Source organism: Pongo abelii, chromosome 10 (assembly GCF_028885655.2).
Source record: "Pongo abelii isolate AG06213 chromosome 10, NHGRI_mPonAbe1-v2.0_pri, whole genome shotgun sequence".
Lineage (NCBI taxonomy): Eukaryota > Metazoa > Chordata > Mammalia > Primates > Hominidae > Pongo > Pongo abelii.
The window spans coordinates 41,420,910-41,435,161 of record NC_071995.2 but is presented as its reverse complement, the minus strand read 5'-3'; the positions used below and the strand labels follow the sequence as shown (position 1 = coordinate 41,435,161).

At 35.0% G+C, this 14,252-nt stretch overlaps 1 protein-coding gene across 2 annotated transcripts; it reads left to right on the top strand.

Moving 5' to 3' along the window:
* The first annotated feature begins 70 nt into the window (after positions 1 to 70).
* Positions 71 to 12,746, top strand: TWF1 (twinfilin actin binding protein 1). Of its 2 annotated transcripts, none has more exon segments than NM_001132831.1 (9): positions 71 to 137; positions 1,792 to 1,869; positions 3,991 to 4,169; positions 5,929 to 6,024; positions 6,960 to 7,064; positions 8,633 to 8,758; positions 9,014 to 9,164; positions 9,365 to 9,486; positions 10,712 to 12,743. In NM_001132831.1, coding segments are annotated over 9 exon segments (1,053 nt in total). In that variant the 5' UTR covers positions 71 to 112; the 3' UTR covers positions 10,883 to 12,743.
* Positions 12,747 to 14,252: the final 1,506 nt, after the last annotated feature.

Sequence of the window (14,252 nt, the reverse complement as noted above, 5' to 3'; positions counted from 1 at the left end):
TCGCGGGCGGATGACGCGCCGGGGCCGGCGGAGGAGCAGCCACTTCCTGGAGCCGCCGGCCGGGGCCGCTGGTTGCACTCAGCGCCGAAGCCGGGAGCTAGCGGCCGCCGCCATGTCCCACCAGACCGGCATCCAAGGTAACGGCGCCCTGCGCGACCCGCAAGGAAGGGGCTTCCGGGAGAGCCGGGAGAGCCGGGAGGGCTGCAGGACTGGCAGGGCTGGAGTCGGGCCGGGATCTCCGGAAGTCGGTCTCGCGGGGCGAGCCGGGCCTCGGCACCTCTCCGCGCTCGTGCTTCCCGGGCGCTGCCGGCCTGCGTCCTCCTCTAGCCCGGTCCCTGCTGCCGCCACGTTGCAGATTGATCCGAAATTCGGGGGAGCGAAGGAAATTGGCTTTCGAGGCGGCCTAGTTGAAGGGGGCGTGCCTTCCACCGTCCCTGACAGTAGCCCAACTTTCCCCCTTTTGGTCACGTAGGAAAGAGCTGGGACAGTGGAGGCGACTGGGGCTTCCCTACGCTGTCGAGAGCCAGGCGAGTTTTCCTTTTCATGGTCCAAAGGAGAGTATTACAGGACTTTAATTACAAAAAGAACCATGCCAGAATCTTTCTCACATCAGTAGGGGTGCTTCCCAAAACTCTCCCGCATTTTCTCCCCAAATAGGAAAGTGAGAGTTATGTTCTGAGAAATCTCGAGTGTAGCGTGTGTTTTGATCTTTTTCCTAGATACTCCCCAAGGGAAACTGATCTGTATGGTTGCATGTAATGCGTGCAGACAGTTCAATGTGCAGTTATATCTGACCTCCATTATTTCCTGGTTTGAAATTGGGCAGCCTGCAGGTGCTCACCTAATCAAGAATCAAATAATATATCCCCGGGTTACTCGCGATCACTTAACGAGTTCTAGTGTAAACTCAAGCTCTTACTGTTAATAGCGAGTCTTTCTCCCAGATGAACATTTAATTGTATGTTTTATTCGTAAAGATTTTTGACACCACCGCACACATCCCCCTGCACGCACGCAGAAGCAAAATAGTCTCAAATCTGAAAACGTTGTTTTATTTATCCGCATTAATTTCGATATATAAATATGTAGTTATTGACTCTCATGCTTGAGCCTTACAGCAAGCACTACCTACTTGTTCTTGCTGCTAATAGCGGTTCTTGCTGCTAATAGACAACACAGGAACGAAATTAGAACGAAATTGAAGCTTTAATAGGAACACAAGGGTTAGTTATTAAATACATATTTATTCAATGAGTTTAATCTAGCTTTTGAGAAATGCAAGTTAGAAAAATATAACCAGAATTAAGATTGAATGCATTTTATTGTCTTTTTCTTTAAACAAGTTAGTATATTTGATATTTACTGTTGTTTTTAACGGGAAAATACAGAAAGTGAATTTATGAAGGAGTGTCTGTCATAAGCTTGAAACCGAATTAGAGAATGAAAGCAGGTTTTCAATATTTTTGAAAAGAGCAAGAAAAGTTTTTCAAAATTGTAATTTGCTCATTATTGGGTTTGAGTAACTTCAGTATATTCACCCCAGTGTTATTTCTGCACAGAATTATGTAGCTAAAACATTAGAATTATTAACATACTTCTAAAATGCTAATATTTATATTTCTTAATTGTATAGTCTTCATTATTTTATGCGGTAAAGTTTTATAATACTGATAATAAGGATGCTACATGCTCCAGATTTTTTCTTTGAATTCTAATTAATTTTTCCAATATAGATAGGAAAGTATTTATATGTAAGTATAAAAATTTTACTTTCTTTATCTTTTTCCACAGCAAGTGAAGATGTTAAAGAGATCTTTGCCAGAGCCAGAAATGGAAAGTACAGACTTCTGAAAATATCTATTGAAAATGGTTAGTTAAATATTTTAAAATATTTTCTGTTCCTGGATTAGTGGCTGTTGTATTTTTAAACTTACTGTGTGTTGTCAGTGATTTGGACTATTAATTAATGTGAAGCAAGTTCAAATCTTACCTTACGGTAACTTGGATTCCTCATATTTTGTGCAGGTCCCTATGGGCCCCTGATTTCATTCTGAATTATGGGACTATCAGGGAAACAGAAAGATGTTTTTTGATGTGACTTCTTCCTCTTTTACTTTTTGTGTCTTAGTTTCTGCACCACAGTCCATTTCTAATGTCAGTGCTTCCATCTCTGGAATGGAAATCACTAAACAGGTGATTATCAAAAAAAAAAAAAAATAGTTACTTGTGAATTATTCAATAAAGTTTGTTTTTAAATATAAACAAAGGATTTCAAACTCCCATTTTCTCCATTTGATTGCAACCTTTGCTACAGAAATGATCATTACCCTTTCTTGTTTTGGGAAAGTTCTGAGAATATAACAAACTACAAATTGATTCTTTAAAAATAATTCTGTAAACAGGGAATCTGGTTGAGTAGGAGAATCTTTTAAATCAGGCAGATTTGAATTTGAACAATTACTGTTATAGCTACTCAGTCACAAATGAATATATTAAAATATTCCAGCGGCCTAATTTCTTAAATATCTGAAAATATTTTGCTTTGGAAAAGTAACTTGTTCTTTCACAAACTGGAAGTAAATCTAATTTGTTTTCTATTTTCTGCTTATATAAAAAATACCAGAATAGTTTGTATTCTGCAAAATATATGTATTCTGCAATATATTCTGTATCTGTATTCTGTAATACAGATTATCTGTATTCTGTAATACAATAATACTTGTATTCTGCAAAAATATGTGCATTTGTTTACATATAACATTCTGTAGGAATATGTGTATATTGTAAAACAGCGTATTTTAAAAATACTGAGCTAAAATTTTTAATGCCATCACTTCCTAAGTGACTAGTTAAGGAACTAAAATGGAAAAGTTAATCTAACTAGCATCTCTACAGAAGGAAAATGGCACTACTTCCTAAATTATTATTTTCTGGTTTTACTTTTTTGTTTTGTGAAAATTTTTAAATAAGGAAAATTCCAAAGACTAAAATTGTATCATAAATACCTATATCTCCCCTTTATTAATAACTGCTAACATTTTATCTTATTTACTTCAAGCATTTTAGAAAATTCAGTGTTTTTCTGGTATAAGAGCATCCCCTTTAAACAATTTTGCTTCTGACCTCCTTCCCCTGGGGCAACTACAATTGGGAGTTCTGATACTTGTGCAGTCTGTTTTTACGTGTATCCCTAAATAGCATATAGTGCTCTTTGAGTTCACATAAACTGCTTGATACCCTCTTACTCTGTATCTTTCCTTTTTCTGAAAATGTTACATTTGCAATTAGTTTTGATAGCTCAATAATTCATTTTAAATCTGAACAGAATGTTATATGACTATGCCACACATTATTTTTCCATTCTCTTATTGATGAACATTGAGGCTATTTCCAGTCTTCACTGTTACTGTATGGTGCTGCAGTGAACACTTTTGTATTTATGTATAAGAGATTCTGTATGCATAGTAGATTCACAATTTTACTTGATTCTGCCGAATAGCATTTCAAAGTGGCTATACCAGTGTATGCATCTAGGCACATGTTTAAATCTGTAGCATTATGGCCAAATAAAAAGGAGTTAAACTTGGTTTTATTTAATATTTCTTACTGTACAATTCAATGTTAATGTCAGAAATTATACTTTTGAATGGTAGTTTAAATATATTTTGTTGATAAGCACAGACATTTTGGAAAATAGAAATGTAACCACCCATTATTTGACCATTCAGTTCAACTGTTATGATCATTTTTATATGTTTCTTTCTTAGGCTGTGTATATTTTAAAAATTTTAACCATGTTCATAAAAAGTTAACAGTTTTTATAATACTCTATGTCATAATTACTTTCTATGTTGCCACATTTTTCTTTTCAACTTTTTGATGTGAATGATAGTAACTGGGAAATGACTATATATTTATTTTTCTAGTCTTCACACTACCACTTGATATTTCAAACCATTTACCTATCTTTCTAAAAATAATTTTTCATAGAGCAACTTGTGATTGGATCATATAGTCAGCCTTCAGATTCCTGGGATAAGGATTATGATTCCTTTGTTTTACCCCTGTTGGAGGACAAACAACCGTGCTATATATTATTCAGGTTAGATTCTCAGAATGCCCAGGGATATGAATGGATATTCATTGCATGGTCTCCAGATCATTCTCATGTAAGTAACTTTTTTATAGTTTGTTTAACGTTAAATGCTAGAAAGATGTTTTTGAAATTTCTAGGTCAAATAAAGGTTAAAAAGCAATAATTATTTCCCATAGAAGGGAATGATCATGAGGAAAATCCTTGGATTGATAACGGAGAATCAGGAATAATGTGCTTAGATTCGGGAATTTTGCCCTTGAAATCAAAATAATTATTACTGATTTAAGATTTAAAAATTTGTGGCAATGGCAATTTTTTCTTTTTTTTTTTTTAAGGCAGAATCTCACTCTGTCGCCCAGACCAGCCTGCAGTGGTGCAGTCTCGGCTCACTGCAACCTCTGCCTCCCAGGCTCAAGTGATTTTCCCGCCTCAGCCTCTTGAGTAACTGGGATTACAGGCATGTGCCACCACGCCCAGCTAATTTTTATATTTTTAGTAGAGACGGGATTTCACTGTGTTGCCCAGGCTGGTCTCAAACTCGTGGCCTTAAGTGATCCACCCACCTGGGCCTCTCAAAGTGCTGGGATTACAGGCATGAGCCACTGTGTCCAACCTAATTTGTGGTAATTTTAAAATGACTCCATGGGCCTCTGAAAAATGAAGGAAACTGCCTGGCCCTGAGAGTAATAATTGTAATAAATCTGAGAGCTAATTAAACATAATATTAAATTTTGTTAGTATTATCATACATTTATTAATCGCTACCATTCAAGTGATGGGCCTGCATACAAACAAGTATTTTAGGAAAGCTGATAGTAGATTGACTATATAGAACAATAGACAGAATTAATATATGAATATGGCCCAATATTTAAAAAATTAATTTGAATTTTTCTTATTAAAAAATAATTATTTTTAAAGTTATCTAGATATTGTTCTCAAAAGATCATTCCATTCCTCTTTAATTCCCCATGTTCTATCTGAAAGAAATACTGGGTTTGACCATGCAGGATTATGAAATTATTTGTTAATTGGTAGTTATCTTTAGTAGCTTGCCATAGATACTAGTTGACTCTTTAATTTTTTTTTCCATCTTTGTGTCCCTCCTAGAGTGGTATGTGCCATCGGTAAGCCGTGAATTTTGATTCTTAACAACTTAATTCGTAATCTTTGATACAGCTTTGAGAAGAATGTCACTATCAAAGTTACTTCATTTCAGTTTTCCTCATGTTTTAATTTTTTATTCTTGAACTTACGAGTTTGAAAAGTGAAGAATTTAAACAATTTATATTTTTTTCAGCTTTAAAATGTGGCCAGGCATGGTGGCTCATGCCTGTAATCCCTAAACTTTGGGAAGCCGAGGCAAGTGGATCACCAGAGGTCAGGAGTTTGAGACCAGCTTGACTAACATGGTGAAAGCCCATCTGTACTAAAAATAGAAAAAATTAGCCGGGTGTGGTGGCGCACACCTATAATCCCAGCTACTCGGAAGGCTGAGGCAGGAGAATCACTTGAACCTGGGAGGCAGAGGTTGCAGTGAGCTGAGATTGTGCCATTACACTCCAGCCTGGGCAACAAGAGCAAATCTGCGTCTCAAAAAACAAAAAAAGTGGCATTATACATTGAAGTCCATCTTAATAGCCATTGATAGTTTAGATGCCCATGTTAATGATGGTTATTTGTACACACGTATTTTACCATATTATAGTGGGTGGACTTTAGCTCAGTTTTGTTTTTAATGTGATTCAGGATATTAATACATTCAGAATGTGCTTGCTTTTGTAATGTTATGTTTTCATCTATAAACTAAGTAAACTTTCACAACTGAATAGGTTCGTCAAAAAATGTTGTATGCAGCAACAAGAGCAACTCTGAAGAAGGAATTTGGAGGTGGCCACATTAAAGATGAAGTATTTGGAACAGTAAAGGTATTATATTTGTATGTGGATTCTATATGTTGCAATTAAAATGATTAAAGAGGAACTCCTAGGTAATGGGTAATTGATACGAATTCAGATGGATAATCTGAAAACATGAGAATAAGAGAAATACTGTATTTCATATGATATTAAAGTTAGCTGTAATGAATATGTAACTTTGAGTTTATTCATTTGTCTCTATTTGACATCGACAATAAGTGGTATTGAAACATGCTGATTCTTCTAAAGTGTATGGTAAATATATGTATTTACACATATATACACCAATTGAAACACTGAAATATATTTTCGAAGTTTTTTGTTTGTTTAGAGCTTTTCTGATTCAGAAAATCATATAATCTAGTGGATAGAGCACAAGACTAGATGGGAATATATTGCTTCTTCACCATTAATTGTAAAGTGGGCCAGTTTCTCAATTTCATGAGTCTCAGTCTTCTAAACCACAAAATTTTGATGATAGGTAGACCTCTTTGTAGTATTTTTTTCTTTTGACATGAAAACTGTAATAATTTTCCATGAATAATTACAAAGAAATTATATAAAGCATTATAACCTAGTATTCAGAATCTGAATATGTTGATTATTGGATAATCATTGGGCAGTTTTCTCCAGAAGGTTAATTACAGTTGTCCTGTAGACGTACGGGATGACCAGGTTCAGTATTTCACTTTGCCAGTATGAAACTCATACAAAATATTTAGTAATTATGAAGCTTCATATAAAATGAACAGTGGGTACTCCCCTTAAAAAGTTTTGAAACTTAAAATTGAGGATTAAAGAAAAGTAAACAGATATTAAAATTCATAATGCTATTTATTTTCATTTAAAATCTTTTCTGTTAATGATTTTGTTTTTCCTAAAGTAACTTCACTGTCGTTTTACTTCTAGAGAATTACTGATTATAGTCTATTCTGTACTTACAGGAAGATGTATCATTACATGGATATAAAAAATACTTGCTGTCACAGTGTTCCCCTGCCCCACTGACTGCAGCTGAGGAAGAATTACGACAGATAAAAATCAATGAGGTAAGTTACAACTACAAAGTCTTTGCAAGATTTTAAGTGTTTGAAAATACTGTATTTTTACTTAATAGATGTGGGAGGATAACTAGAGATTAAAGAAGTTAGGTAGCTTAGGTTTATTACTTTTAGTTTAGAGAGAAGGCTATGTGCTTAATGTCTTTTCAGAAAAAAAAAAGTTAAAATGAATATTAAACTTTATATGCATTTTATAAATAGCTTTTCCTATAATCTTCCTGTCAGAATAGTAAATCTTCCTTTTGAAGTACAACTGTTGTGAACTTTGTACTTTGAATATTATATAGAGAAAAAGTGTATGTTACCCATTTAGTGCAAAGAATGTATCTAATAAGGTTGCCTGAAGCAGATTATTGTTTTGTTGGCTTTCTAGAGAGTCTACAAATTAACTTCTATGAACTCTACTTGAATAGAGATATATATGGAAGATTATTATTTTAGTACCTGTTGAGCATATTAGAGTCAATAAATTTCAGCCATATTATTTTGTAGTTTATCATTATTTTTAATGTGTTTTCTACAGCCATTCTAACATACTGGAATAACTACTGTATTTCTACTGGGACTTTACAGAAAAGAACAAGTGGCTGAAACCACTATTCATTAGCTGAAACCACTGTTCATTAGCCTGAGTCACAGACAGTAGGAATCAGTCTGGAGAATGGTTGAATATCATTTAATATTAAGCTGGTAGCAAGGATCTGTCATATTATTTTAATTCATATTATTTGAGTAGGGCTTTTTATGTGATTTTTTTTTTTTTTTTTACAAGTTTGATAGTTTGTTTTATTCCTTGCAATCAGAGCCCAGAGGATCATATTGGGGTATGCATTCGCATATGTTCTATGATGTTTTCATTAACCAATATCATTTATGCTGTAGAATCTCCATTCATTTTTTTAAAAGTAAAATTTCTATTGGACTTTCTGTTGCAACACTGCAAATGAGACTCTCTACTAGCTATCATTTATCAAGTATAAAAATCTTAAACATGTGCATTGAATGCTTTCTTATCTTCTCCTCTTCCAGTACATGCACACCATGTTCTTAGTAAAGAAATCTCTTAAGTCTGGAACTTCTGCAGTAGTATAACTTGTTGAGCTGTGTTGTCTTTGTACACTGTTTGTACTCCTTTCAATTCAGTGCATGGTGTTTGTGTTGCATTTTCTGTCCAACAGAATAAAGTAAAGTTCTATACATATTGTATGTAGATTGTTGTTTATAAATTCTATCAAGTAAAATTTTATAATCAGTGGTGTAATCTGATGACACTCTAAAGAAATTGTGCCAAACCAAACATAAAAACAAACCCCCCCAAACCCCACTAACTTTGTACACTCATTCAAATGTTCACTTCCAACATTGTCGTAAAGATGTGTCATGCACTCTGCATGTTGACAAAATGCTAGCAGGACCGTAAACAAATGTGAAAAATAATTTTAATTATAGGTTGGGCTAGGGTTGAGTGATACTATTTTATAGAGGTTGGGTTTTCTTATTTTTGCCATAGGATACTGCTAACTGCTAAACTTGTAAGTTAAATCTGTCATACTTAGGTACAGACTGACGTGGGTGTGGACACTAAGCATCAAACACTACAAGGAGTAGCATTTCCCATTTCTCGAGAAGCCTTTCAGGCTTTGGAAAAATTGAATAACAGACAGCTCAACTATGTGCAGTTGGTAAGAGATGTATAATGATTATTAAGTGGCTGCTCTTTTTGGTAGTTTATGGCTCATATAGGGTTTATTATTAATGGATTTTACATTTTAAATAGCTTTCTGATTTCTAAAATTCATTTTGTAAATGTTCATTGTGAAAAAGTCAAACAGTCCAGAACTAAGTTCCTCCTTTATCTCTTAGTCTTTTTATTATATGTTTTAACTTAATTTCCTTATATCTGGTTTTAATGAACATATTTTGTTTCTTATTGGCAGGAAATAGATATAAAAAATGAAATTATAATTTTGGCCAACACAACAAATACAGAACTGAAAGATTTGCCAAAGAGGATTCCCAAGGATTCAGCTCGTTACCATTTCTTTCTGTATAAACATTCCCATGAAGGAGACTATTTAGAGTCCATAGGTATATGATACATTGTTTTTAACACGTTACTTTCAGTTTATTGGTATATCAGCCCTATATTCTTACTTATTTCTTGCCCAGAGGGCTTAGCTGTAGTTTTATGAAGTTTCTGTACTTGTTTTTATGAAGTTTATGTATGTAGTTTTATGAAGTTTATGTATTGATATGCTAATTTTATTTGTTATTATTTGAACTTGCAGTTTTTATTTATTCAATGCCTGGATACACATGCAGTATAAGAGAGCGGATGCTGTATTCTAGCTGCAAGAGCCCTCTGCTAGAAATTGTAGAAAGACAACTACAAATGGATGTAATTAGAAAGGTAACCCACCTAGTTTAAAATCTTCAGTTTTTGCTAAATTTTTCTTTTCATTTCTATGTAGTTTATAATGTACTGTGATTTATAAATGAAAATATTTATTTTTCTTGTTATCATCCTAAATCCTTAGGCTCTCCTCTAAGTGCCTGGGGACTACCTATCATGATCCCCATCTCTATATATATCTGTACTTTCTAGTAAGCCACATGTGGCTGTTTAACTTTAAATAAGATTTAAAGTTCTGTTTCTTAATTCCACTAGCCTCATGTCAAATTCTTATTAGCTAAATGTGGCTACTGGCTACCGTATTGGTTAGTGCAGAATTTATAGGACATTTCCATCAGTGCAAAAAGTCCTATTGGACAGTGCTGCCAGAGCTACATACTTGCGATTATTTCTACTCCATATTAATAAGGAATTACAGTCTCCATTATGACTGAATTATGGGATGGTTGGGAGTCTTTCCAGTTTGGGGGAAGGAAGGAATAAGCATAAACATTTTAATTTTGGGAACTAAGCTACCAATTTTCTTAAATTAATTTTTTAAGTACAGATAAGGCATGGGGAAAGATAGATATTCTTGAGCCCTTAAACTCATAAAAATACAGGTCCTTAAAAACTACCAGTGTTTTTAGGTTCTGAACCCTTCATGCTTTTTAAGCTCCTAAGAATCAATCACTTTATCATGGGTAGCACCTTCTATAGCAGGGATCAGCTGATTTTTTCTACATAGGACCAAATAGTAAGTAAAGGCTTTGCCAAGCCACATATAATCTCTGTCATATATTCTTATTGTTGTTTAACAACCCTTAAAAAATGTAAAACAATCTTACCTTGGGCAAGATTTGGCCTTTGGGCCTTGGTTTGTTTACCTCTCTTGTAGAGGGCTTTCAAGTGACCCAAGTGATGAAAGGGTCATGAGTAAATGTTCCTTGAGTAAATAGTGTATCACAGCAACTTGAGAATATAGTGGTGGCTTCTAGTTTTAAACATTATTTAAACTGGAGCACTAAGAAAGAACCAAGAAGGTAGTGAATGTAGCTGATTATATATTCAAGTAACTCATTTAGCCCCTTCCCCCAAAAGAAGAAAGTGAAACTGTTTACATATGGTCCTTGATTCTGCCTTACTGGAATGGGTATTATTTGTGAGCATTCATATACCTGAAAACCAGCTTGTTGCTTGTATTAGGTTTTGAATGTTGTGCTTCTAATTTTATCTTTTACAGATCGAGATAGACAATGGGGATGAGTTGACTGCAGACTTCCTTTATGAAGAAGTACATCCCAAGCAGCATGCACACAAGCAAAGTTTTGCAAAACCAAAAGGTCCTGCAGGAAAAAGAGGAATTCGAAGACTAATTAGGGGCCCAGCGGAAACTGAAGCTACTACTGATTAAAGTCATCACATTAAACATTGCAATACTAGTTTTTTAAAAGTCCAGCTTTTAGTACAGGAGAACTGAAATCATTCCATGTTGATATAAAGTAGGGAAAAAAAAATTGTACTTTTTGGAAAATAGCACTTTTCACTTCTGTGTGTTTTTAAAATTAATGTTATAGAAGACTCATGATTTCTATTTTTGAGTTAAAGCTAGAAAAGGGTTCAACATAATGTTTAATTTTGTCACACTGTTTTCATAGTGTTGATTCCACACTTCAAATACTTCTTAAAATTTTATACAGTTGGGCCAGTTCTAGAAAGTCTGATGTCTCAAAGGGTAAACTTACTACTTTCTTGTGGGACAGAAAGACCTTAAAATATTCATATTACTTAATGAATATGTTAAGGACCAGGCTAGAGTATTTTCTAAGCTGGAAACTTAGTGTGCCTCGGAAAAGGCCAGAAGTTGCTTACTTCGAGTAGCTGTGCTAGCTCTGTCAGACTGTAGGATCATGTCTGCAACTTTTAGAAATAGTGCTTTATATTGCAGCAGTCTTTTATATTTGACTTTTTTTTAATAGCATTAAAATTGCAGATCAGCTCACTCTGAAACTTTAAGGGTACCAGATATTTTCTATACTGCAGGATTTCTGATGACATTGAAAGACTTTAAACAGCCTTAGTAAATTATCTTTCTAATGCTCTGTGAGGCCAAACATTTATGTTCAGATTGAAATTTAAATTAATATCATTCAAAAGGAAACAAAAAATGTTGAGTTTTAAAAATCAGAATTGACTTTTTTCTCTAAAACCATACATTTATAGGCAAATTGTGTTCTTTATCACTTCCAAGCAAATACTCAGATTTAAAATTACTTTAAAGTCCTGGTACTTAACAGGCTAACACAGATAAACACCTTAATAATCTCAGTTAATACTGTATTTCAAAACACATTTAACTGTTTTCTAATGCTTTGCATTATCAGTTACAACCTAGAGAGATTTTGAGCCTCATATTTCTTTGATACTTGAAATAGAGGGAGCTAGAACACTTAATGTTTAATCTGTTAAACCTGCTGCAAGAGCCATAACTTTGAGGCATTTTCTAAATGAACTGTGGGGATCCAGGATTTGTAATTTTTTGATCTAAACTTTATGCTGTGTAAATCACTTATCAGAAATGCACATTTCATAGTGTGAAGCACTCATTTCTAAACCTTGTTATCTAAGGTAATATATGCACCTTTCAGAAATTTGTGTTCAAGTAAGTAAAGCATATTAGAATAATTATGGGTTGACAGATTTTTAAAATAGAATTTAGAGTGTGTGGGGTTTTGTTTGTTTACAAATAATCAGACTATAGTATTTAAACATGCAAAATAACTGACAATAATGTTGCACTTGTTTACTAAAGATATAAGTTGTTCCATGGGTGTACACATAGACAGACACACATACACCCAAATTATTGCATTAAGAATCCTTGAGCAGACCATAGCTGAAGCTGTTATTTTCAGTCAGGAAGACTACCTGTCATGAAGGTATAAAATAATTTAGAAGTGAATGTTTTTCTGTACCATCTATGTGCAATTATACTCTAAATTCCACTACACTACATTAAAGTAAATGGACATTCCAGAATATAGATGTGATTATAGTCTTAAACTAATTATTATTAAACCAATGATTGCTGAAAATCAGTGATGCATTTGTTATAGAGTATAACTCATCGTTTACAGTATGTTTTAGTTGGCATTATCATACCTAGATGGTGAATAACATATTCCCAGTAAATTTATATAGCAGTGAAGAATTACATGCCTTCTGGTGGACATTTTATAAGTGCATTTTATATCACAATAAAAATTTTTTCTCTTTAAGTTGTGTATGTTCTGTTGGTTTTTCTACTATAGTTTTGTTAATTGTTTATGTAATTTTGCATAATTCAGTACCTGGTGTTAGGTTAGAAATCCCATTCATTTATTTGTTAATTAGTCTGCCTAAGTCCAAAAAGGATTTTAAGTAGCTTTAAACCTAGGCAGGAATAATTGTGACCATAGAGTGCTTAGATTAAAAATTTGCCACTGTTGTAGCAATAATAAAAATGCCACGAGTTATTCATTTTCTGTAACAGAAGCACCCCAGTACCGATTTACTTGACACTAAACTCTTTCAGACTTGCCACTGTATTCATTCATCTGAAAAATGTTGAATGCACTCCTGTGTGCAATTTGGTTTCAAATCTTTTTTATTAGAGATGTGACAAAAGGGATGTCTTTGGTAGCAGGTTTACAAAAGATGCTGAAATAGCTTTAGAAAGGCTCATCGTTGGGCCGGGCGCGGTGGCTCACACCTGTAATCCCAGCATTTTGGGAGGCCAGGGCAGGCGGATCACGAGGTCAGGAGATCGAGACCATCCTGGCTAACACAGTGAAACCCCTCTCTACTAAAAATACAAAAAATTAGCCGGGTGTGGTGGCGGGCGCCTGTAGTCCCAGCTACAGGCTGGGCAGGAGAATGGCGTGAACCTGGGAGGCGGAGCTTGCAGTGAGCCGATATTGCGCCACTGCACTCCAGCCTGGGCAACGGAGCGAGACTGTCTGAAAAAACAAAAGGCTCATTGTTAAAACTTAAACATTTAAGCTAAGGCATTTCTACTCAGAGCTAAAATAATGTGCCTGAGGTACGTACTGTAAACAGTTTGGTGTATATCCTTTCACATTTTCTTTGCAAATAGAGCCATATATTTAAGGATGGAATTTTTGTTGTTTAGATGGAGTCTTGCTCTGTCACCAGGCTGGAGTGCAGTGGCACAATCTTGGCTCACTGCAACCTCCACCTCCCAGGTTCAAGTGATTCTCCTGCCTCAGCCTCGCGAGTAGCTAGGACTACAGGTGTACACCAACACGCCCAGCTAATTTTTGTATTTTTAGTAGAGATGGGGTTTCACCATGTTGGCCAGGATGGTCTTGATCTCTTGACCTCGTGATCCACCCACCTCGGCCTCCCAAAGTGTGGGGATTACAGGTGTGAGCCACTGCACCCGGCCTGGAATTTTTTTTTTAAATAAAATACTAATTCTGGGCTTCATACTAGATTTTGACCCAGTAGGTGGGTCCAGAATCAAATAGTTCTACAAATGATTCATGGCTAGCCATGATTGGGAACAGTTTACCTTAAATCATATAAATTATAGCTCTCTGCCACCCCAATTCAGCCAACAAACTGAAGTTTTACACTGTACTAGTTATGATAGTGGCACTATCTCATAGAAGAAAGTTTAGGTCTCACTGTTGCCCAGTAGCTCCTACATGGTTTGCCTGTGGCTCTCTACCTTCCTTGATCAGTCTGCTTCAGTTCATTGACAGCTCTCTGTTCCTCTAGTA

Excerpts from the sequence above, each read along its gene's own strand:
- TWF1 (XM_054526454.1), top strand. The coding sequence starts at position 5,941 with ATGTTGTATGCAGCAACAAGAGCAACTCTGAAGAAGGAATTTGGAGGT. Across the intron at positions 9,165-9,364 it reads AGACTATTTAGAGTCCATAG|TTTTTATTTATTCAATGCCT; the intron begins GTATATGATACA and ends TTGAACTTGCAG. Across the intron at positions 9,487-10,711 it reads AAATGGATGTAATTAGAAAG|ATCGAGATAGACAATGGGGA; the intron begins GTAACCCACCTA and ends TATCTTTTACAG.